The sequence below is a fragment of the Mesitornis unicolor genome, unplaced genomic scaffold (assembly GCF_000695765.1).
Source record: "Mesitornis unicolor isolate BGI_N332 unplaced genomic scaffold, ASM69576v1 scaffold6528, whole genome shotgun sequence".
NCBI classification, from domain to species: domain Eukaryota; kingdom Metazoa; phylum Chordata; class Aves; order Mesitornithiformes; family Mesitornithidae; genus Mesitornis; species Mesitornis unicolor.
In genome coordinates this window covers 11,350-34,366 of record NW_010203752.1, presented here as the reverse complement: position 1 = coordinate 34,366, position 23,017 = coordinate 11,350, and the positions used below count along the sequence as shown (strand labels likewise).

The following is a 23,017-nucleotide window of genomic DNA, read 5'->3' as shown; positions in this document are numbered from 1 at the left end:
GCTGAAATCAGTGAAGTGATTAGTATCAGTGTTGAGCCAGTTTCTCCCTCTGTAAATGTCTTCTTGAAAACCAGATTTCAGCTATTTTAATGCTTTCATTCTTGATGATACCTTTCATATGTAGTGACTTTTTCAGAGAAAATCCAAAACTTTAAGTACTGAGAGGTTTTGGTAGACATGAGAGGATTGTTGCATGCTTAACAGTATTTTCTTAGTTTTAGTGTGCTCATTTATTGTCATTTCAGTTAAATCTATGATGAACCAGGCGGATATGTAAGAGGAGAGGCATAGGGAGCAATAGGGCCCAAGTGAGATCTGTATGGGATAAAACTCTGTTAATACATATAATGGTTTTAGTTAATATCTGTTAAACCTAATGATTCAGGATTGTAATATTTGCATAAAATATTATGGAGAATACATCTTTATTCTGGTTTTTCTGTGATTACATAAAATTCAGTTTTGCATATTTAAAAATTATTAAAACTGCGGGAGTTCCTTTGTGCATTGAAAATGTTTTTCAATTCTCAGATTTGTTACCAGTTTTATGAAGAATAGTCTGATAAATATTTTAAAATAGTTTCATTTTGTAAGTGGAAATTTTACAACAACTGGATACGAAGTACTTAGTCAACTTTGTTTAATGTCTTCCCAATCTAAAGATTCTCTGAAATCAAAGTAATTTGATACTGAGAATATCAGAAGGAAGTGCAGCTGGGCATACATATGTGACTAGGAAGGAACATAAGCAGTTCGCTCTGCAGTTTGTGTTCCTAATAGGAATGTGAAGTAGTGCAAAAAATCTCAACTTTGGGTAGCTTGTTATCAATAGAGTTGAGATCACAGCTGAACATATAAAGCATTCAGTAAGCGTCACCTCTGGTAGCTGTGTGGAATGAGGGTACAGCAGTTACATCAACAGAACAGTCGCCTGGTGTGATAATGGCTGAGTTTTCATGGGGGCAAGCCTCAGAAGTCCATTGAATGTGATCAAAGTAAGACTACGTCACACCTGGAGCTAGCATAACTGCTGCTGTTTGCCTGTACTGCATTCTTCTTATCAATAAGTGAAGTGATGATGTAAATATGTAAGTCACTTGCACAATGTTGAGAGGATTTTAGTGATCTCTGTAGCTGGGATGTTTAAAAAAGTATTAATAAAACTGTATCTTTTGTAGTTTTTCTGTCTGTGCTCAAGAGCTGTACAAAGAGGAATTAACTGCCGATCGTCAGCTCTTGGGATTGAATGTTTTGATACACATTTCAGTGCATTCTACTTCTATGTAGTACAGCTGTGAGAGACATGTATCAGAATAAAAATGATCCTGGTATGGGTATTTCTTAGCTCAGTCTCCTTTGACTAAGATGCTGATAAGTGTACTACTGGTTTTATTTGTAGTTCTGTATAACTATGGTTTTGATCCAGGTAGACAACCTTAGGGTCATAATTTCTAAACTATTATTTGGAGCCCTGCACGCAGGTCCTCCCACAGCTGCTGCTTTTGAATATGTTTGGAAGCTTCAGAACGTTGATGTTTAAAATACTGATTCTTGGTGTATTTTGAGTGCAGGGATTGTTTTTCACTAGGGAACTGCACAAACACTGTCAGAATTTTAGACTTATTTCAGCCTTTTTTGAAGGCTACTTAGTTTAACTTTTGGAAAACAGTGAATTGACTGAAAAATGGTGTTCATGGTGGCAGTTGCTGTGTTCACGACTGCAAGGATGGTTGCAAATTGATGGGACCAATGTGCATATTTTTAAACAAATGTGAGGTGGAGGAACAATTGTCTTACTTGTTACCACTTTAGTAAGTAGTAGGTAAGTAAGTGACTGCTTAGGAATTGTCTGTTTCTGGTGAAGCTGATGACTGTAGACATTGACTTCTGCAGAATATGCTTTAAAACTTATTTTTTTTGTAACTACTGCAGTATGATACTGCACTTTTGTTGTTACCCATTACTATAGCACATGAACAGTTAATTGTCTATTTCTACTAAGCATTAGTATTTACAGCTCTGGATCTGTGATGCTTAATTCTTGTATCTGATATTTTCAGCTAATTAAATGTATACTACCTTTTGGTGACAACTGACCAAGCATGTCTATTTAGAAGATTCTCACACCATTTGAATTGTGGCATATGAATTGAGAGCCTATGCTGGGACCCTATAATACTTCTGAAAGAGGCCCAAAATTTAATGGGGTAGCTTCATAAAAGCAGCCTCTTGAAAGCAAGTAAAATAATTTATACTCCACTAAGTGATAAGTTTTTAATTTATTTATATGGCTTGAATAGTAAACTATGTTATAGATGAAGGTAGGAGAGCAAGGAAGTCTTAGTTCACTTTGGCATTAACACATTTCTTTCAGGTATTGCATCTGAATTTGGAGTACGAGGCTATCCAACAATTAAGCTGTAAGTTGATGTTTCCTGTTAAATTTAAACAGTTACCTACCCTACCACTGATTTCATGACAGTTTTATGTTTCGCTCACCACTTCTTTTATCTGACTATTTAAAAAAAAATATTTTATTGCTTGCTAAAAGGTGACTAATAAACGTGAAGATGGAGTAGTTCTACATGTGCAGATATGTCTTAGTTTATTTCAGTTCTGTTTTTTTTTTTTGTCTTTCCTATTTATCTAGCTTAAAAGGGGACTTGGCATACAACTATAGAGGACCTAGAACTAAAGATGATATAATTGAATTTGCTAATAGAGTAGCAGGGTAAGTATACTCATCTGTGAGACTGGTTCTTGTGACTTAAAACTGTAGGATTTTGAGATGGGCCAAAAATTAAATCTGTTTTAAAAAGTACAGGACATTGACGTGAAGTTAAAAAATGTATGTACTATACGTGTGTCTGCATGTGAGACTGATGGTGAGTGGCATGGAGAAGGGAAGTAGAGACTGGTTAGTCACAATTCCTTCTTTACAGTGTAAGAACTAAGGCCTTTTCAAGGAAGTGGAAACAATGAGCAAATGAAACTCATGGAAGCCAGAAACAAGAATACTGAATTAAATGTTGACTGATAGAAACATCAGTATTAAGGCAGAATTTGTTTAATACTCAAAAGTTAGCTTAAAAATACCAGTTCATTATATGCTTATGCATCTGAAAAGTTACAGCAATTGAGAACATAAATTCTGTAAAAGTAATTTCTTTTCATAACAGTTTCTGTTAGCTTTTTCTTCCTTCCATACATTGGCCTGTGTCCTCAAAATATTATAGGCAGTAATCTTTGGAGAGAAAAAAGAATCTGGTTTCTTTCCTTTATTCTTAGATGTAATTAAGAAGCATTCATGTAGGTACATAATATTAGTGATACTTCAGAATTCTGTAGTGATATCTAGTAATTTACCAGAATTTTGCAAAATTATTTCTAAAACCTGATTTCCTAACTGTTGTGCTTAGACTCAGAATTTGTCTCTCAAATGATTGAGATCTTATTGTGTCTGGGGTGACCTTATTGTGGCCTTTCACTTTATAAAGAGAGCTTATAAAAAAGATGGTGAGAGACTTTTTTTATCAGGGCTTGTACTGACAGGATAAGGGGCAATGGGTTTTAAACTAGAAGAATGTAGATTCAGATTGGATATAAGGGAAGATACTGCTGTAATGATGGTGAGGTACTGAAACAGGTTACCCAGAGAAGCTGTGTATGCCTCATCCCTAGAAGTGTTCAAGACCAGGTTGGAGGGGGCTTTGTGCAGCCTGATCTGACAGGAGGTGTCCCTGCCCATGGCAGTGGGTTCAGAAGTGGATGAACTTTAAGGTCACTTCCAACTCAACCTAGTCTGTGGTCCTGTAGCCAGTAAATGACATTCATGTTTTTGTCATAGTTATTAATTTCAAATTTGAGTATGCTATTTGAGGAACGTAAGTTTATTTTGAGAGGGGGGACTTTTAGGGTTTTTTTGCTTTTAGTTGAAAGTGAAATAAATTGAAAATTTAATTTATATTGGGGAATTTCTTTTTTAAAGAAAAAACACACCCAAAATTCTGTATGGCATTTTCTTGGGCATTTTTTTTTTATTTAGATTTTGCAGCTTGCAGAAACTGAGATTTTTCTTTCTTTTTCTTTCCTTTCTCCCAGACCTCTTATCAGGCCACTTCCTAGTCAACATATGTTTGAGCACGTGCAAAAGAGACATCATGTACTTTTTGTGTATGTTGGTGGTGAATCTCCTTTAAAGGTTTGAAGCTCTATTAAATGAGGTTACTTCTTTTGGCTATTTACAGATGTAGTTTAAAATATCTTCTAAAAGACTGAAGTGCATCCTTGTAATAAATTCTCATAGTTTTTTGTGTTTTTACAGTCTTTGTGTCATAACTGTATTTTCTAATTACTCTTTGAATATAAGGTATGTTACGAAACTTTAGTATGAAACATGCTGAAGGTTCAGAAATTAAAAAACATTTTTTGTATTTTTGCAGGAAAAATACATTGAAGTTGCTTCAGAACTAATAGTTTATACATACTTTTTTTCTGCCTCAGAAGATGTGCTGCCTGAGGTAAGCTGTTTCAGTTCATACTGTTTCCTCAGAAATTGTATAGTTCTCCTTATATATGTAATTTTGCTGTTTTGATGGTAGAGATGGCTTCTTGCAATATATTTGGCTTTAAAAAGTTTCAAACTAATTACTCTGAAACGTTTGAGTCTGTATGGTTAGAGAATACAAACTAAGTTTGTCTGTTATTGCTTCGTATTGGCCAATGATAATAAAATTAAACAGAAGATATGCAGAACTCAACCTGGATCATACAACCTGCTCAAGAAGGTAGATACTTTGATTTTTAGCTAATCTGGAGCACTTGCTCCTGAAAGCCTTTTCACTAACCACTTTTACAACTAGTTTGTTGGGATCTGGGTCATGGATTACCACTGGTACCCAATCAGAGAAGTAAATGAAAAGGTAAGTTATTTTCACCTTGTACAATACAGCTGATTAAAACATTAGTCTGCCCAAAAGTCAACCAATGCAATCGACTGACTGCAGAATTCTCGTGTGGCTCTTTGGAGGATTCTGTAACGAGGAAATAATATACCGTTAGTCACAAGGGTGAAAAAAATTGCTACTACTGTTGTTAGTCTAACCATTGTTGCTTATATGTTGGAACAAAACCAAGATGCTTTTTCACTTACTGTTCATGGCTTTGAAATTATTTGGAATTAGCAGAATGAGAACTAGCATAATTTTTCTTTTAGGCACCTGCATTTTCCAACGTCGTGAGTAGAACTGATCTCATTATAGATAGTGTATTGTAAGATTTTCAGGAGGCTTGTATCAAATTTGAGTATTGCTATTTGTACTTCAGCCCCAACTGAGCAAGAAAAGTACTGTTCACTTGAGAGTGAAAAGAGTGTAAAAGGCTGGAAGTCTTTGAGATTCTGTGCTTACAGTGATGTAAGCAGTGAGCTGTTTTTCCCACCAACTGTATTTTCTCACAAATGTAATTTAAGCTGAAGTAGTGATGGTATGCAGTGTTCTATGGAAAGAAGCAAAAATGATCTGCAGTCACTGGTTCCTGGTTGTAATGAGGCTTTGCATGACAGTATTCACTGTTAGGCATTGTTTTGTAATCTTTAGTAATATTCTTCCAAGCTTCAGACATCTTTCGCAAGCCATAAGCTTGCAGATTGATTTGACCTTTAAAGATGCTAGACTATGTTTTGGGTAAATAAGAAAATAAAGCATATCTAGAATTACCACCTTCTTGCTCACTCATATGAGCTGTTAAATTGTAAACCTACTTTCAAAGAAAGATTATGTAGAATTATTACAGAAGGCATGCCATTTGGAAAAGCACTCATAATACTGATTTTATGTTTCCAAAACATATCAGTAAATTAGACAATTCAGCCAACATCATCATCAAAACTAAGCTCATGATGCAGTCCATTCCTAACCACAAATACTATTAGAATTTGTAACTTAAAATGGTAGCAAGAAGTAGATGTATTTCTTCTGTGTCTGAGGAAAATTCTTTTAAGTTCCAAGGGAAAGGTTTCTACCCCTTGTATATGTTTAAGTATGTTGCTGACCATTCTACCTATGTTTAGGATGGTAATGCATGCATTCATTGTTCTGTTTGCCTGAATTATAGCTATTTGCAGCCCTATCTGCTGAAGCAGTGTCTTTATATTTCCATCAGCCTGAACCACAAGAAATAGCCCAGATTTAGTGGAGCCATGTTTTCAGTGTTACTATTTCACTCTACAGTATTATTTACTGGCCATTTAGTAGAAACAATGCTGACAGGTAGGCTGACAACAGCACAAATTGGGAACAGAGCATCATTGATAAAACCCTCAAGTTTATGGTCTTCTGTCTAAAGTTCATGTCCAACCAATAACATGTTCTTCATTATACTGCAGATACTAGGAAAAATCCTATTTCATTTGCACTTTGTGAGACCTAACTCAAAAATGCATTTATATTGTGTTACATTTTAATGTGCAGAAGCTGATAAATTTATTATAGTAAATGTGGACAGAAAATTTTTAAATGTACTTTGAGATTTTCCCCATGGACTACATTTCCACACTTTAAGATTTTTCTGTTTACTTGTTTAAAAATCCTTTAATCTTCCATGGATTAATTGAAAAACACTTCTCTTTCAGTATGTGACACTGCCTGAATTGCCTGCTGTCGTGGTCTTCAAAGATGGAACATACTTTGTTTATGATGGTAGGTAAAATTGGGCATTAGCTTAAAGCAAGGTATTTAAAGTATGTATGGAGAAACTGCAGCAGTTGGGATTCTCTTGCAGATTGTGTTGGGTTGCTGGGAAATTCTCCAATTTTATGATAAACAACAGCTCCTTCATGAAGAAGAAGAGGAGAAAACAAATTAGTTCTTAAGGAACAGAATACATTTGAGAAGGAATTGGTTTTAACAATACTGAAGTAGAAGTGGTGATACTTGCTTTGTGTTATTGGTAGAATTTAGCTTCTATTGTTACTGCTTTGCTGTCTTTAATGCATTTATAAAAGTTGTACCATCACTCAATGTCCAAAGTCACAATATGCAAAGTAGTAGAAAACTCTTGCTGAAGAGGAGTCACAGATAAGAAGAATTCACAGTTCCATACAGTTAATCAGATTTTCTCTGTGCTCTTCCTGGCAATCAGATCTCTCACTCTTGAAGTTAACTTTTTTTTTTCCCAAATGTGTGCACTGCTCAGAGATTGCATAAAAGGGTCTAGTTTGAACTTTTTGTGCCTTGGCAATAAGGGGGTAAACTTTCTTAGTACAACAAGCCTTCCTTCAAAAACTGTGAAGGAAGAGGAAACTGCCTTTATTCCCAATATTAAAATTTGGAGAGCCTTAACTGATAGCTCTGAGCATATGTGACTTTCACGTTTGCATTAGTAGGATGTTGGTAGTGGGAAAGGATCAGACAGTATAACCTCTCCCTGTATAGATGACGAGGTATACTATGTATACATAGAAGAGTTGAGCATTCAGTCTTTTTTTCCCATCTTGAAAGTGTCCCTCTCAGAAAGAGGTTAGGGAGATGTGGACTTGTCACTGGAGCAGTTGATAAGCAATTTTAGGTTTGAAAAACTACTTTGGCTGTCTTGTTCAGCATGTAGACTGTAGAATGGCCACCTGAGACTAGTAGTGTTTTGTAACACCACTGACAGGAGTACACCTGCCATTTATGTAAATACTGTATATCTATGTATGGATAGCCATATATAAATGGTATATTATACTCAGACTATACTGTAAAGCCTGGTCTGTTAGCTGCATGCACACACATGTGCTTATATATGCAAATAATGGCTTGACTTATAGGTACACCACTTATTTACAAAAACATCTACTCTTTATTTAGATTGTTTTAAATGCAAGTTTTTACTTTAAGTAGAAAACATAATCACTCAGAATATTATTCTGCTGTTTTAATTTCTGAGGATCAGTAGTACCACAACAAAACACTCCAGGTGGCCCATCAAGGATAGTCTTTGTGATTTCATAGAATGGCTGTAGTTATCTTCCACTTCAGCCTATTGCCTTACCAATCATCGTCCAGTTAAAAATTCACTCTACAGCCTCCTGGATTTGCATTTGATTTTTTTTTTTTGAATGAGCGTGGTAGAGGAAAGCTTGTCAAGGAGAAACACTTTTGAATTGCTTTTTCCTGTGCGAACCTAGTGCCACTCCTGTGTGACCTAGTCTAGGTGATCCTGCTCTGGCAGGGGAGTTAGACTTAGATGATCTTTCGAGGTCCCTTCCAACTCCTAGTATGCTATGATTCTGTGAACTGCTTGCTTTTCCCACGTCTTTCAAAACAAACATAAAACTTAAAATTATCCAGGATTCTAATTTAATTTGTAAAAATTTTACTCTTTCATAATGTACTAGAAATACTATTGTAAATCAAACAAGTTATAAAGACAAAATATAAGAGACTGGATAAGATTATTCATGCAACCATTATAATATAATTGGACAGAAATTTGAAGAGCTCACTATAAGAAACAGGTTTAGAAAAATCTATTTCAATGCTCTGGCCTTGTCTCCTGTTTTGTTTTTGTATTTTTCTTCTTAATAGAAGAATGGCATGCAGATCAATGGGTGGCTTTATACTTGGAATTGCTTACTACAATCTTATTAGACTTGATTGTCAACCTCAAGTTATTGATAATTCATTCTGTACAATAGGATTTAACACAAATTTATTTATTTAATATGAATTATATATGTCCATCATATATACATTTATGGAAGTTTTTACTTCTGATTAAGATCTAATTATAATGGTGTCGCTGGTTTATGTTAGAATTTGATTCTATATGGTTTAAAGCATCTAGCATCTGAAATTGTAACCTTCAGTATAACTGATTCTGAATCATATGTAAATATTTGTTCATTTACATTCAAAATGCTGTTAGTGCAGCTACTTTTTCTTGATTTCTTTCTGTTTCATTTGACTCACAAATACTGCTTCTATCTTCACTTTGTTATTTTCTGCATTGGGTCACAGTTATCTTCTAGAATAGCACTGTTTATCCTTGACTTGACAAAAGTAATCACTGAATCGGCTTTTCATGCTTTGCCATAATATACTCACTTTTTATTCAGCAATTGAAGTTTAAAACTGAAAAGAAATATCCAGAAATGTGTGAGATCTTGTCTGACAACAATAAAAGGAAAAATGGAAAAAAAATAGTGCTTGTTTCTGTAGTACTGAAAGAAATTAGTCTGATTTCCCACTTTACAGAAAGAAAAATTAATGCATTATTTGTGTTTAACTTTTGCACTTTTTTTGTTTTGTAGAGTATGAAGATGGTGATTTGTCATCCTGGATAAACAGAGAAAGGTTTCAAGGTTATCTTCATGTAGATGGTTTTACACTGTATGAACTTGGAGATACAGGTGAGATGCTGCTACCACTTAACTCTTTGGCATCTCTTGTACTTAACACTAAGGAAAATTAAAGAGCACTAAGAATGTGTTTTTTAAATCTCAAAAATGGATTAATCTCAGAGTTGGAGTTAGTAGTCCCAATCTATTTTCGATGTTGGTGAAACTTGTTCTTAAACTGTTCAAAGCCTACACCGGTCCTTTCCTCACGACATAAATATTAGTGTATCAGATCCTGTAGCATTCCCAATAAATTCGTAGGACTTTTAATTTGTGCAGCTTAGGTTTTGCTTAAATTACATTTTAACTCTTTGAACACCTACAGAGAATTTTGACTGGATTTAGAAGTATCAAATATGGATGGATTCAAATATGTCTTGCATCTAATGGATTCATTCAGATATCTTTAAAGTAGGTATGGTGAGGGAGGAGAGCATGTGCCAAAGTGGACCTGTCCTGGAATACTTTAGCTTTTCTCTAGTAAAATTTTTTGCAAGCCAAATGAAAACTTAGTAGCCAGGTGACTTCTGGAATAGGTTGATGAGTTGTACTGCTTTTCAAGGCATACTCTGAAGTAGCAGAATAAATGCTGTAAGTGTTGATTTTTATGGGCCAGGATACCTTAAAATACGCATTCTTTTTCAAGAGAAGTTGACTTCGAGTTCTTTAAGGTTTTAAAAATTATGAAACATTTAAGTTCTTACATGTTTATTAAACTTATAACTGTTACAGCTATATTTTAAAAGGTGGAACTGCATGGAACTGCTGTTACAAGTTTAAATGTAGCATATTTCTTCACGGTAAATTTTTGTCTAATAATTCCTCAAATTGAGAAAAAAAAAGTATATTAATACGTTGGAGAAGCCATCACTTATTTTTAAGAGCTTTATGTATAAATACACAGTACCTAGAATTTATCTACATCTTCTTTTCTAGTCTAAAAAGTAGTTGTCTCATAGTGTATTCACTAAGTAGTGTATTAGGGTGTGGAAAGAAATGGGAAAAGTGAGGATTGAGATATGGAAGACGCAGGCTGGCGGAAGCAATTGTTATTTCACAAGAAAGCCTGGGAATTGCTTGCCCTGAATGAAGCAACTATCTTGCCCTCAAAACTTTTCAGTATTCCTTGAACAAGAGCAAGTTTCTTTTTTTTGATAGGATTTGCTTCCTTGTGGCATGATGATAGGTACGAATTGAGCAATAGATTGGCTTAGTAGGAAGGGTTTTGAGTGAATCACGGTGTCTAGAGAGACTTAACAAACTGTTCTTCTGCACATTTGAGGCTATGCTTAATGCAGCCGATGACCTTTGGCCAGCTTTCTAAACATATTTTGATCTGGTTGAACTTAAGAGGCTTTGTTTGTTTGTTTTTTCTTTTAATCAGAAGAACTTCACAAAGTGAATCCTGAAAAGATCAGTAAATTCTGGTGTTTGGTTTTTAAGTTCCTCTCACAGAGGACTGTGGACTAAGTTGTTTTTCTGATATAAGGGATTCTGGGCTCTGCCAGTAAATTTTCCATTATGTTTTTCCATAACAATAACACTCCAAATTCTTGATAGTGTTAAAAAAAAAAAGTCAATACTGAATGCATACAGTAGTGATTTGATCACTTAAAATCAGCTTGTAATTACCATTATATAATAAAGTTTTTCATAGTCTCATATTTAGGTATATACAAATATGCAGCTTGAGTAGGAAATTAATTTTTATCTGTGTTTTCCCTCTAACTTCATTCTGTAGATAAGCTTTCCATAGAAGGCTCATGGTGTTGCATTAAGCCGCATCTTATTTTCAGTAGCTTTAAGAAAACCACACTTTCGTCAGCTAGAAGAGGCTGTTTGATATTGAGGTTTGTTTATACTTAAAACTAATTCCTTTCCCTGGAGAGTAGCTGATATTCTAGGTTGGGATATTTTTCAATCTGAGAATGCATGCTGCTTTTTCAATGGTTTCAAGTATTTTATTCCTTATTTTAGGGAAACTTCTGGCTATTGCAGTCATTGATGATAAAAACTCTTCAGTGGAACATACCAGGTACAGAATTGAGTATTGGTGACACTATGGGAGATATGTGCTTGTGTGACAGAGAACTTTGGAAGTTTCTTAAATATTCAGAGATGCTAGGTTAAATGAATGGCTTGAACTTGTGGATGTTCTCTAATTTATTACTTCAGCCTATTGAATTAATTTATGCTTCTATGGAAGCCGTGAAAGGTAGCTTCCTGTATCACTCTTCTGCCTTCTGTTAATGAGATCGCAGAAGTAGTGATTGCATAGCTTTTCAAAGCTATCGTGTCACCTTTTAAACATAGACGAGAGTACTTGAGTTCAGATGACTTTGAGATGGACTTAGTAAGTTTAAGCAAATAACTGTTCTTCAACTCATTTGCATTAAAAATTAACTTAGTATGCTTATGTGTTAGTTGTCTGTGGAACTTACGTTAGAAGGGACATTTTCAGTTGTGTTGGAGTTTGCTGAAGAGACTGGGAGAAACAAGACCTTCCCCTGTTGCTTTTTGATTGCATATATAATTAGACTAAGAAAATATTGTTCAAGGACAGTGTACACTATTTTCCGACACCTCTTTGGGTTTTCTTCAGAGTCACAGTGCTGCATCTTCAGAAGGCAGTACATGGAGTGAAGCAGACTGGCTGTGTCTGTTTTTCTCATGTTGAGACTGTGGTAGACAGCCCTTCAACCCTTAGAAACCAAGCAAGATGAACAAAGTGGTTTTTATTAATGGAACAGGGAATCCTTATTGCTGATGAGGTACTACTTGCTCCTCACTGGGGAAATCTCAATGTTTCTTGTTTGTATTTTGACAGAGTATATCCTGTATTGTTATCATAACTTTTTTCCCCTCCAGACTAAAATCTATTATTCAAGAAGTTGCTAGAGATTATCGGGATCACTTTCACAGGTAGGCATACATCGTACTATGAAATCTTAAATGAATTTCTGCATAAAACTTTTTGAGACAGTAGTAATTTTTTTTACAGTGTCTGCTTTTATATTCTTTTATATACTGATGTTTAATAAGACCATTTGATTAACTGAGTGTGTTTTGGGTTGCTGACTGACTTGTAGGTTGTCAGTTTTTGTATTATATTGCTGAGTGTGTGCTCTCATCTTCAGTTATAGGAAAAATATTTAAGGAAGAACTTTTGCTGAAACCCAATATTCTGTTTTCTTTCTCATCATTCTGCTTTTCACTGTGTCTCTTACAGGGATTTCCAGTTTGGCCATATGGATGGAAATGATTACATTAATAGTTTACTAATGGAGTAAGTAAATTCTTATTTGAATATTCGTTCTCCTCTTGTATGTGTTGCTAAGTATATTTAATTGAAAACAGTTTTCTGAAGATTTCCTGCTTTTCATGGGTTAAAGAATATCGCTGTCCTCAGAATTCAGTATGTAACATATCAGTTGTTTGTTAAATTAAACTGCATAATTTATTGTTAGAAGTTTGGCTTGCTGATAATGCTGATTGACAAAGTTATCTTTGTTAAATTAATTATACTGTTAGAACTGTGGAGGTTTTTTTCCTTCGTTAAATTTACAAGACACTAGACAAACTAAAAGCTATGTTAATTTTAACAGGAAGTGTAGCTAATGGTTATGAATTATATGTTTTTTGTTTCTGGAGAGGCACGTTTAATTCTTGATGCATTTTAAAGACTGATGCATAGAGATATGCCTCTGCAGAGAAGCAGCATAAAATGCATGGAAGATGTTGTCTGCACTTGATATGTATGTGGTACATTTTGAAATGTATAAGTGGTTTAACAAGATGCTTGACACTTGCCCTTACTGTGGTCCTTGTCTAAAAATGCATAATTAGAGAGTTAAGTTGTTTGGCATTTACAGTTGACTACTTGTTCTCTGGCCTTTTGAATGAAAGAACGGAGAAACAGAGGTCAATCTGCTGGTTCTATAAGTTTTCCAAGCCCCTTTCTTGGGAGTGAAAGCATGAACAAAGCATGTGTTTATGCTCCTAAAGGTTCTGGGAGCTTCCTGAGGACTCAGGAGACTCAAGGTCTGTATTTCTGTAGATTAACACCTGAATACAATTAATTTAGGAACAGCTGTGTCTCCATTGAAGTTAAGTGATTGATCTAGTGCATTGTAGCTGCCAAATGTGAGACCTTCCTCATTTGCTTATCCTGTGCAGCCTCTTATATCTGACTGCTGAGCTGTTTCAGCCTGTTTATCTTGCAGAAAAATGTTTGCTCTTTTGGCTAGTCGAATAGGGTAGTTATTTTGCTGATCCAGCAAAACCCTTAAATGCCTTCCCATGTATTCTGCTGAGTACTAGTACTGATGTGCAAAGAAGCAGGGAAGGGAGGTGAGGTTTCTGGGAGGAAGAAGATGAAAAGTCAGAAGACAGAAGTGTCATTTATAGCAGTAGAGATCTGGTAGTACTGTCAAGATCTGTTCAGCTGGATTGTTTAACTTAATCTGCAAAATGCCCAATTTTGTAATTTGTAGTATATGGGAAGTTGCTATTAAAGTACACACAGGCTTTCAATTATTTTCTAAACAGAGTGTATACATTTCCAGCGTAAGTGAAAGCAGCAAAACATGTCCAGTAACATAAGTAGCTGCTCTTCATGTGGTACTGTACTTTTAATGAGTAGAACTGTATTGCAAGTGTTTAAGTTTTCCACTAGATGGCAGCAAGTGGAAATAGAAAAAGCCCCTTGAATAGTGAGAAATCTGTTGCAGAATACGTTTTTACTGCACTAGATACATGTACAAACAAATTCTGTTTCTTCACAAAGGATAAAAGATTGTACAATTCGGAGAGGAGTAGTAGTAGTCTCTGATAGAATATGCTTATGAACGTGATTGTAACTCTATCAGTAGACATAATTTATCTCTTCAACAGTGGATGAATGTGCTTTTATTGGATTGAAAATGGCATAGTTAAAACTATACACAAAAGAGGAAAACAGAATGTTAATATAAGCTGCTGGAAAAATAGCATAGCAAGCTGTAGGCAATCCAGGAGACTCCTAGAATGCATTGAGGAGAGCTTTTTAAGCCACACTATTTAAATACGTTATATTGTCAGAACTGTTAAAATTGGGAAATTTTTTTTAAAGAGTACAGGAGATTTTTCAAATTATTTAATATATTTTAAATCTTGCTGGTTGAACATTGTACTTGGGCAGTATTAAATTTTCGTAAACCTGTTCTAATTTTGAATGTAGAGCTGCTTTGAACAGTAGCTTATACTGGTGTATCTCCAGAAATATTGTGAAGGTCAACTACTGAGCAATAATTGTTTTAAAACTCTGTAGTTCATCTGCCATATCTAAAAGAAATGTAGTAAAACTTTGGTTGGTATGGCTTATTCTTTTGACTTGACAGGTAGAGGTTGGTTGATAGAACTGGTGAGTTGGACCATGGCTGTATGGGATTGAATTTTTGAATTATGCTTTTACGTTTGTACATTAAAACACTTAATGTGTTGTGCTCATAGTACATTTCAAAAGCAAAGCTACTGTCTGTGATCTCTTACTAATTGACAAGTCATAAGGTACCTGATTGGTAGTCACTATGGGTGTGTAAAACGCAATAAGCTTCTGTAGTGTCACTGAGAAACATGCTTGTACTGTTCAGGTGATTCTCTTTCCCCTTCCCTCTTGCCTTTAAGGAACTGCTGTAAGAGACACGCACAAAGTGAAGATTAATGAAATACCTTTTTACATGATGCAGGAGTTACTTAAATTGTAATGTTTTACACTGTAGTTCTTTAAATGTCTAAACTTTGTTTTACGTTTCCAGTGACTTGACAATTCCTACTATTGTCGTATTGAATACCTCCAATCAGCAGTATTTTCTCCCAGATAGACACATTGAGAACACAGAAGACATGGTTCAGTTTATTAACCACATCTTGGATGGTACAGCTGAAGTAAGTCTTCATTGTGACTTGGAATATGTTGGTTGATGTTTATTTCCTTAAATGCTAAAGTAAGGAAAAAAATTTAGTAACTCTGACTGTTATTCCATGTGTTTTGTCTTCCTGTCTTGGGAGCTGTCAGTGAATACGTGATACTGAATTATTGAGGTGTGCTGCTGTTTGCTGTTTTGACTACAAAACCTCTTGTAAAAAGCAAGCCTTTTTTTATTTATAGCATGAAGTTAGCAGATTTCTGATACTCCTTTTACAGGTATCCCTGGTAAATTGATAGTTTTTTATTCATCTCCTGGTTTGCTTTAAATGCATATGTTTAAAATTTCTCTTTATAGTGCATAATTCAACTCAAGCCTTTCTTTTGGGCAGTTAAGTAGTAAATCCAATAGCTTAATGAATGATAGGTTCAGATTACAAAAATTAGTGATATACTTGCTTTGCATATTACAGACACAAGCTTACCTGCCTCTCTCTGCTCCAAAAGTAAAAATGAGCTGTCTTTTGTTAGAACAACAAAATTAATAAATCCATCTGGAATTGATGGTATGGACAGTTAATGTTGGCAGAACAAACTCAGGTTTCCTTATTCCCTCAGGGTACTGAGGACACAATTGGACAGAAGGCTGTGTTGTGTGTATGAGTAAAGAGATCATGGATCAGAGCTTTCATTTGCTCTTATGGGGCAAGAAGGCTTTGAAACGTGTGGGCTTAAACCAACATAGACTTCTCAGAGGAGGCAGCCAAATTATTTGTTAGCACTACTCCTCTTTGGTGTATATTGAATGTTTACTGTGTTAGCTGAAAACCACTTTACGTTATGCCAACAGTTTAGGTCATTGGGTGGTGATGACAAGTAATGCTATAGATTGTCTCATTCATATGGGGATCTTTGGTTTATTTAATCTGAGAAACTGAGGTAGCAACATAATATAGGTGGATTTGTTTGCCATTCATGACTTTACTGGTCATGCTTCCAGTTGCAAGGTGAGGGCTATTCCTGTAACTTATTTGATAATTCTTTGTTCTTCAGTTCTCACTTTTAATGCTTTAATTGCATTGTATTATGTTATAAACATCTGTTTGACTTTATTTAAATATAGCCTTCTGGTTGAAACAACAAATGAAATTTGTTTCAGTCTGTTTTTTAACTGTTGTGGTTTAGGGCTGGGCTGGCCACTAAATCCTCAACAGATGCTCTCTATTAACCCGTCTCCTCTCCCCAGAAGGGAAAAGAAAATAAGGAAAAGAGACTTTACGGGTTGGAAACATAAAACTAACAGGTTTAATAAAGCAATAATACTAATACTACAGGATAATAATATAAATAGGAAATTAATTAAATATATACAATTATGTGCAAATATATATATCACTACCTACAACTACCTAAAGGGAGGTTGTAGAGAGGTGGGTGCTGATCTCTTCTCCCAGGTGATGGGGGATAGAACAAGGGGAAATGGCACCAAGCTGTGGGAGGTTCAGGTTAGAGATAAGGAGGAAGTTCTTTACTGAGAGGGTCGTCAGAAGCTGGAACAGGCTGCCCAGGGAGGTGGTGGAGTCACCATCCCTGGATGTATTTAAAAAGCGGGTAGATGAGATACTTAAGGATATGGTTTGGTGGGTAGGCAGGAACGGTTGGACATGATGATCTCAGAGGTCTTTTCCAACCGAGCGATTCTGTGATTCTGTGATATATGTAACCAATATAAAATCCTCCCCACACCTTCCCCGAATGACGATTATGTCACCAGAGCTCTGGAAAAGTCCCAGTCTGAACTCAGCAGCAGGTAGGAGCATGATGCAGGAACACATGATTCAGGATCAGAGGCAGACAAACGAGCAGGGTTCTGCTCAGACTTCAGCCATTGAAGGGGTTGAGACCCTCGTGATCCCTCAGCTTTATACTGAGTATGATGTATGTGGGATGGAATACCTGGTTGGTCAGTTTTGGGTCTGCCCCTCCCCATAGGTGCAGATATGGCACCCATGGTGAGACAGTGGCCTGATTATCACTTGTAGCAGTACACACTGTCTGGAAAACCATGCCGGTAGTTTCAGCAAGTTCAGCCTCTTAGAAGAAGAGCTTAGACTGAGCTGAAAAGTAAAATCACTGAATAGAAAATTAGTTCTATTTAGCTCAGACCAGGACGTTAACTTTGAGGACATTTGTTTGTTATACCATGAGTGTTTTTTACCATAGTGTCACGTAGGTCTTTCTACCTTTTGTTTGCAGTATTTCAGCTAGAACGGTTAATATCTAATATATATATCTCTATATCTATATATATCTGTATGTGTGTGTTTATATATACATACATACGTATATACACGTGTGTGTATATGTATGTAAGAATGCTAATGTGAGACGGAGAATACAGGTCGTGACTTCATTTAAGCTAAGTAGTGTGTACAGACATAAAATGGCAGTACTTCTGGTTACATTCAGGCCCAAGAAATGGTGCAGCTATTGAGGAATGACAATTGTTAAAGTATACTGGTAAACAAGTAATAGCACACAGACTTACTAAACCATACCTTGACTTTCTTGTTATTTTCTGTAAGGCCTTATAGGTTGTCTTTTATAAGCCTGTTCCATCTTTGTGGACTTTTGTGTAACTTGAAGGGTTTTGATCAGGGTTAAGCGCTGCTCGGTTGACTTGCAAAATGTAGGTTTTCTTCCCATTTGTTTCTCTGGCACATCAAGGCAGGTGAAAACTGCTCCCATTCAACAGACACATTGCCTTTGGATTCATGTAGTTATTCTGGAGACGCTTAAATTAGGTGGCAGTGTAGGTATAGTCTGTCATTGCTTGACACAAATTTTCTTTATTACACCTTCATATCTTCTTCTAACTTAGTTTTTAGAATTTTCTAATTGCTTCTGTCATAATCCATGAATAGATATCCATCACCTACAGTAAAGTTCAGAAGATCTCTGTAATTTAATAATTGTTAAATCAGGACAGTTGGTAATTTCTGTTAGTGTTCTTCTATGCTGAGAGAGTGGAGTACCAGTCTACCATTAAAGGTTGCACTGATTGTTTGAAACAAATGTGAGAGAATTTTGCATGAGACTATTAAAATGTTTATCCATGCTTGAGAAGTTGGAGTGTCTGGGCATCATGAAATGCAAGAATAATTACTTTTCATTTCCTTCTAAAGGGACTTAAGATTGCAAGGTCTGAAGAATGAACTTTTGGAATCATAACTGAAAAGTGTCAGCAGTTTTGACATGGTTGCATTTGAAATTTCAGGCACAGGGTGGTGATGGACTTCTGCAACGAATCAAGAGAGTAGTCTATGATGCCAAATCTACTGTAGTGGTAAGTTTTATTTTTCATTAAATGAGATGGTACCTTTATTAGTCAAGATGCAGATCTTTTAAGAGAGTTTAGAAATATTTTTATATAAGTATGTTTATATTCTATTTATTGTGTATATATTATAGGTATACATACATTACGTTGAAGCCAACCGAACTTCTTAATTAAAGTACTATTTTCCAGTATGCTGAATATTCAACATATGTTAGTTTTTTCATTTTTCTCTCCATTTTTGTATTAGTCTGGCTTGTATTTGAAGGGATAAAATAAGGAGAATTCAAAACCTTTTCCTTGATCCTGTTGACAGCCTTTCACTGAAATTGATAGCACTTTCACATTCTAAGAAAACTTACAGTTTCAGTCTAATTATTTAGGTCATAAGTGGATTAAATACTACACTTGGTGTAGTTTTAAAGCAAGTATTTTAATCATCTTTCTTATAGGTTAATTATGCTTAACAGAATTTTGTTGAGAAGATGTACACAAGTCCCTTTTTCACTTGCCATATACAAGCAAAAAAAAATTGTGAATTTAAGTTGAAAGTAATTTTTCTGTATGAGTGGCTTCCAAACTTGTCTGAAATGTGCAACATTTAGCCATCAGTTTCTGAAACCAAGAGTCCTTCCTCCTTGTGCCATTAAACTGCTCTTCAGTAGGAAGCTGACTAATAACAGAATTTTTTTGCAGATCCCCTATTACTCAAACTAATTTTTGAGAATGAGACACAAATAAGAGGTGAAGTGTGTTTCCTCAAAATTTTGTTTTAGCACTATTAGAACAATTGTTTCTCAATCTTCAAACAATGAACAGGATATACACTTGGCATGTTAACATTAATCATCCTAATACAACATTGTAATATTTGAAGTTCTGACACTTCTTTTATGAACTTGCAGTAGGAATGGTTAAAATGATGACTTTTCCTCATTTTGAGAGAAAAAAAGGGCAAGCCAAACCAAGAAGAAACAACAAACAAAACCCCATTAAAAAACCCCAGACAACCAGAAAACAAAATAACCCTGTAATTTTTGATGTTTCTGAGTAAATACACAGAGTAATAAGAGAAGGAATGCAGTATAGTCACTGTGTATTCACTGAAAGTGGTTTTTTACTTCAAATTTGTGTTTCAACAGTCTGTGTTCAAGAGTTCACCACTTCTGGGATGCTTTCTCTTTGGGTTGCCTCTGGGGGTCATCAGCATTATGTGTTACGGAATCTGCACAGCTGACACAGATGGAGGAGGGGTAGATGAACATGAGGCAGCAAAAAAGGAAAACGATGATCGGGAACTCACAGACGAAGGCAGTGAGGAAGAGCAAGAGGAGGAAAAGAATGGAAAGTATACAGAACTTTCAGATGGAGAGCTCAAACAGAAAGACATAATGGAAAAGAAAAAAGACTAACTTGTTTAGCAGAAGAATTCTCTAAAATTTCCAAATAGACTTATTTATTGAAATAGTCATTTATTGATGGCCATCATGAAAAAGGACCTTTTTGTCTGCATTACGGTAGTTTTGACTTGCATGTATTCAAACAGAAATTGACAGGAAAAAAAAAAGAATGCTCTTTTAATTGTCTTCAGTGATTTAACAAAGACCAGTTTAAGCTAAAGGAATTTGCAGGTACAATTCTGCACCATTTTTTTTTTAAGGGTCTTGAATTGCTCATTTCCAGAACAGTGAGATAATGTTACTTAACCTTACTATATGTGATAAACTACTACTGATATAGCCCAGCTAAACATTCATTCATATAAAAGTAAGGCTAAAAACTAAGAAGCATTAAGAGATATGTAAAGTCTTTCAGAGTCTGATAGCTAAAGAAAACTTAAGAGTTTTCCAAGAAGTCACATGTTCTACCTGTTGCACGTTATTTTGGAAGAAAAAAAAAACCCAAGCTCTTCTGTTTTCTCAAGTTAAATGTAAATTGTTAGGAATTAGAAGACTGTTTCATTATGTAACAATATAATTATTGGCAGTCAAGAATGTTTACTTGATCTAGGATGTGGGAGTTACATGCTAAATGAAGTCTTTAGCAGCTAAAAATATTGCAAAACTACATTGCAAACCTTTTAGAACATGGTTGCCTGTTAAATTGTTTTGTATGAGTGCTTACACGAACTTATAGTGCAAATGATCTTTAAGTTTTCTGAATCCACAGTACAGCTTGATAAAGGAAGACAAACTCTGACTACTTTGCTTAAATTCAAAAAACCTGTCATTAAATTCACATTGTTATATATCTTTGAGGTAGTTGGTGTTGATACTTTTGTTTGAGACTGTTACCTACCCTGAAGGAGGGAGTTAATGCAGCATAATATTAACGTTCCTGGAGATTGATCTGTATAATGCATTTTTGTTACCTGTTTATTCATAAAAGTCAGTTTTAATGCAGTCCTGTGCCTGTGAAAAGGACTAATTTGTGTCCATGGTTAAAATCTCCAAGGATAAAGCTATAAAGCAGCCTTTGGCACTGATGTCATGAGGAGTACCACAGAAACAAAACTGACGTTGCTCTTCCTATTTGTATTCATGCTGGGTTGGTTGTGGGTTTTGGTGGTTTTTGTTTGGTTGGTTATTTTTGGTTTTGGCTTTTTTTAAAGCAATATTACTCCATGATGTCCTCCTCATAAGGCAGCGTGGTCACGTAAGAAATTACTATGCTATAGCACTAAATTAAGGAATTTTAAATAAAAAACATGGGTAAGCTTAAATAGCCAAGTTCTGTGTTTGAGTAAACCTCTCGTTGATATAAATCATAACCTGGGAAAATGTATTGCATCCTTTTTCCTTGTAGGAAAGAAACTTGTTTCTTCTGTTTAAGTAGCTTGGTAACAGCTGTCTTCATGTTGCAGTGCAGAGTACAGTAAGTAGATGCCTGACTTCAAAGATTTTTGTTGTCAAATAGTATAAGCAACATTTAAGAAGATTAGGCTTTTTTTATTATTATTATTTTTCAGAAGAATCACATGTCTGATTTTAAGTCCAACCTTTTTCCCTTTGGGAGAAGAGGAAAAAAAAATCAGTTGATAGAATACTGAATAGCAGGTGTTAGATATACTGGATTTTTCCCCTTTCTTTTTTTTTTTTCTCCTTTTTTCCTTCTATGAATTGCCTTTTGAATTTTTTTTCATTATAGCTAGTTGTAAACAGTGACTTGTTTTCTTGTATTTTGATTTTTTTTTTTTGTAGAATCTGTGAGGTGTAGATTGAGTACATATTTGAAGAGTAAGATGCTTAAAAACGTGATTAGATTTTTTTTAATGTGGTGTAGAGCTCTTGAGTTCTTTAAAAGAAATAACAAATCACTTAATGACAAACCTGTAAATTACTTTGGACTTAAGGACAATGCAGTGCTGGTAATCAAAATGTAGGACGGTTAGGGCAGTAATATGTTTTCTTGATTTGTCTCTTTTCTTAAGACTTTAAATACAGATCTGTTGCATATTTAATTTTGGCTGAGGCTGGAAACCTGCAGCTTTTGACTTAATAAAAATGAAATGGTCACTGGAACATTGCTGTTACTTCCATGGTGTGTAATAAGAAAAATCTGAATTCTGCTGCACTGCTAAGAAGAGTTTCAACTATGAGCCTTCTTTTTTTGTGGTTATTTTTGTTTTTTGTTTATAATCAGTAGTAGCCAAATCATTTGTTGAGAAATCTTTTAAGATACGGACCTGAATATGATAAATACCATGTAGGAAACGGATCACACTGGGATCTGTTAAAGCTGTAACATTTAACTGCTAGAGTTAGGAGGAAAGCATGTGTCTCAGTCACTTCTGAACTGTAATAGTAAGCAGATATATACTGAACTGTTGAAAATTAAACTTGACATGTACTGCCATTTTCACCAAATCCTTCTCCCAGCTATATTCAACAAGACACAGGGAGAAAGAAAACATACAAGCTGTATACTGGGTGTCGGAAGTGATACAAAAGTAAAGGGTTTGTGGTGGTTGTGCAAGTGATTCAGAATGCTGTCCCAGGGGGAATCTGGCTTTTTTTTTTGTTTCTTCAGTCTCTAAAGGTTTCTTAAAGCAGCTTCATTGTAATAACTTTGAATTCACAAAATAATACTGCTTTTTTAAGTCAAGTGTAAGCCTTTTGTTTTTCTGTAATAAAAACATTTAAAAGTGCTTGTTTGCTTTGCTTAATTTACACTATGTTAAGCTTAGATATTACACACAGTGTAGGAGGCCTGTTAGTGTAGTTCAGACCCTGAGTAACACAGCACAGAAATGCAGCTCGTAGCTTTTTAAACTAAAAATGAGTTTATCCTATTTGATACCTATTCTGCAATATTTGGAAAATGCTCTGTAGATGTAGGAGTTAATATTTACTTGTCTTTCATTTAGTGAGCATTCTATCAATATAAAATGAAT

At 35.1% G+C, this 23,017-nt stretch overlaps 1 protein-coding gene across 1 annotated transcript in view; it reads left to right on the top strand.

The window, feature by feature from the left end:
* TMX3 (thioredoxin-related transmembrane protein 3) overlaps positions 1-20,179 on the top strand; it is a gene marked incomplete at its 5' end in the record, with an annotated part of 21,673 nt that extends 1,494 nt beyond the window's left edge. The window contains 12 exons of the mRNA XM_010190823.1: positions 2,375-2,420; positions 2,651-2,731; positions 4,102-4,201; positions 4,443-4,520; positions 6,632-6,698; positions 9,296-9,394; positions 11,360-11,417; positions 12,251-12,304; positions 12,612-12,668; positions 15,178-15,307; positions 18,565-18,633; positions 19,767-20,179. Coding sequence (XP_010189125.1) covers positions 2,375-2,420; positions 2,651-2,731; positions 4,102-4,201; positions 4,443-4,520; positions 6,632-6,698; positions 9,296-9,394; positions 11,360-11,417; positions 12,251-12,304; positions 12,612-12,668; positions 15,178-15,307; positions 18,565-18,633; positions 19,767-20,036 — 1,109 coding nt within the window. The remainder of the gene's footprint in view (positions 1-2,374; positions 2,421-2,650; positions 2,732-4,101; positions 4,202-4,442; positions 4,521-6,631; positions 6,699-9,295; positions 9,395-11,359; positions 11,418-12,250; positions 12,305-12,611; positions 12,669-15,177; positions 15,308-18,564; positions 18,634-19,766) is intronic.
* Between the last annotated feature and the right edge of the window lie 2,838 nt (positions 20,180-23,017).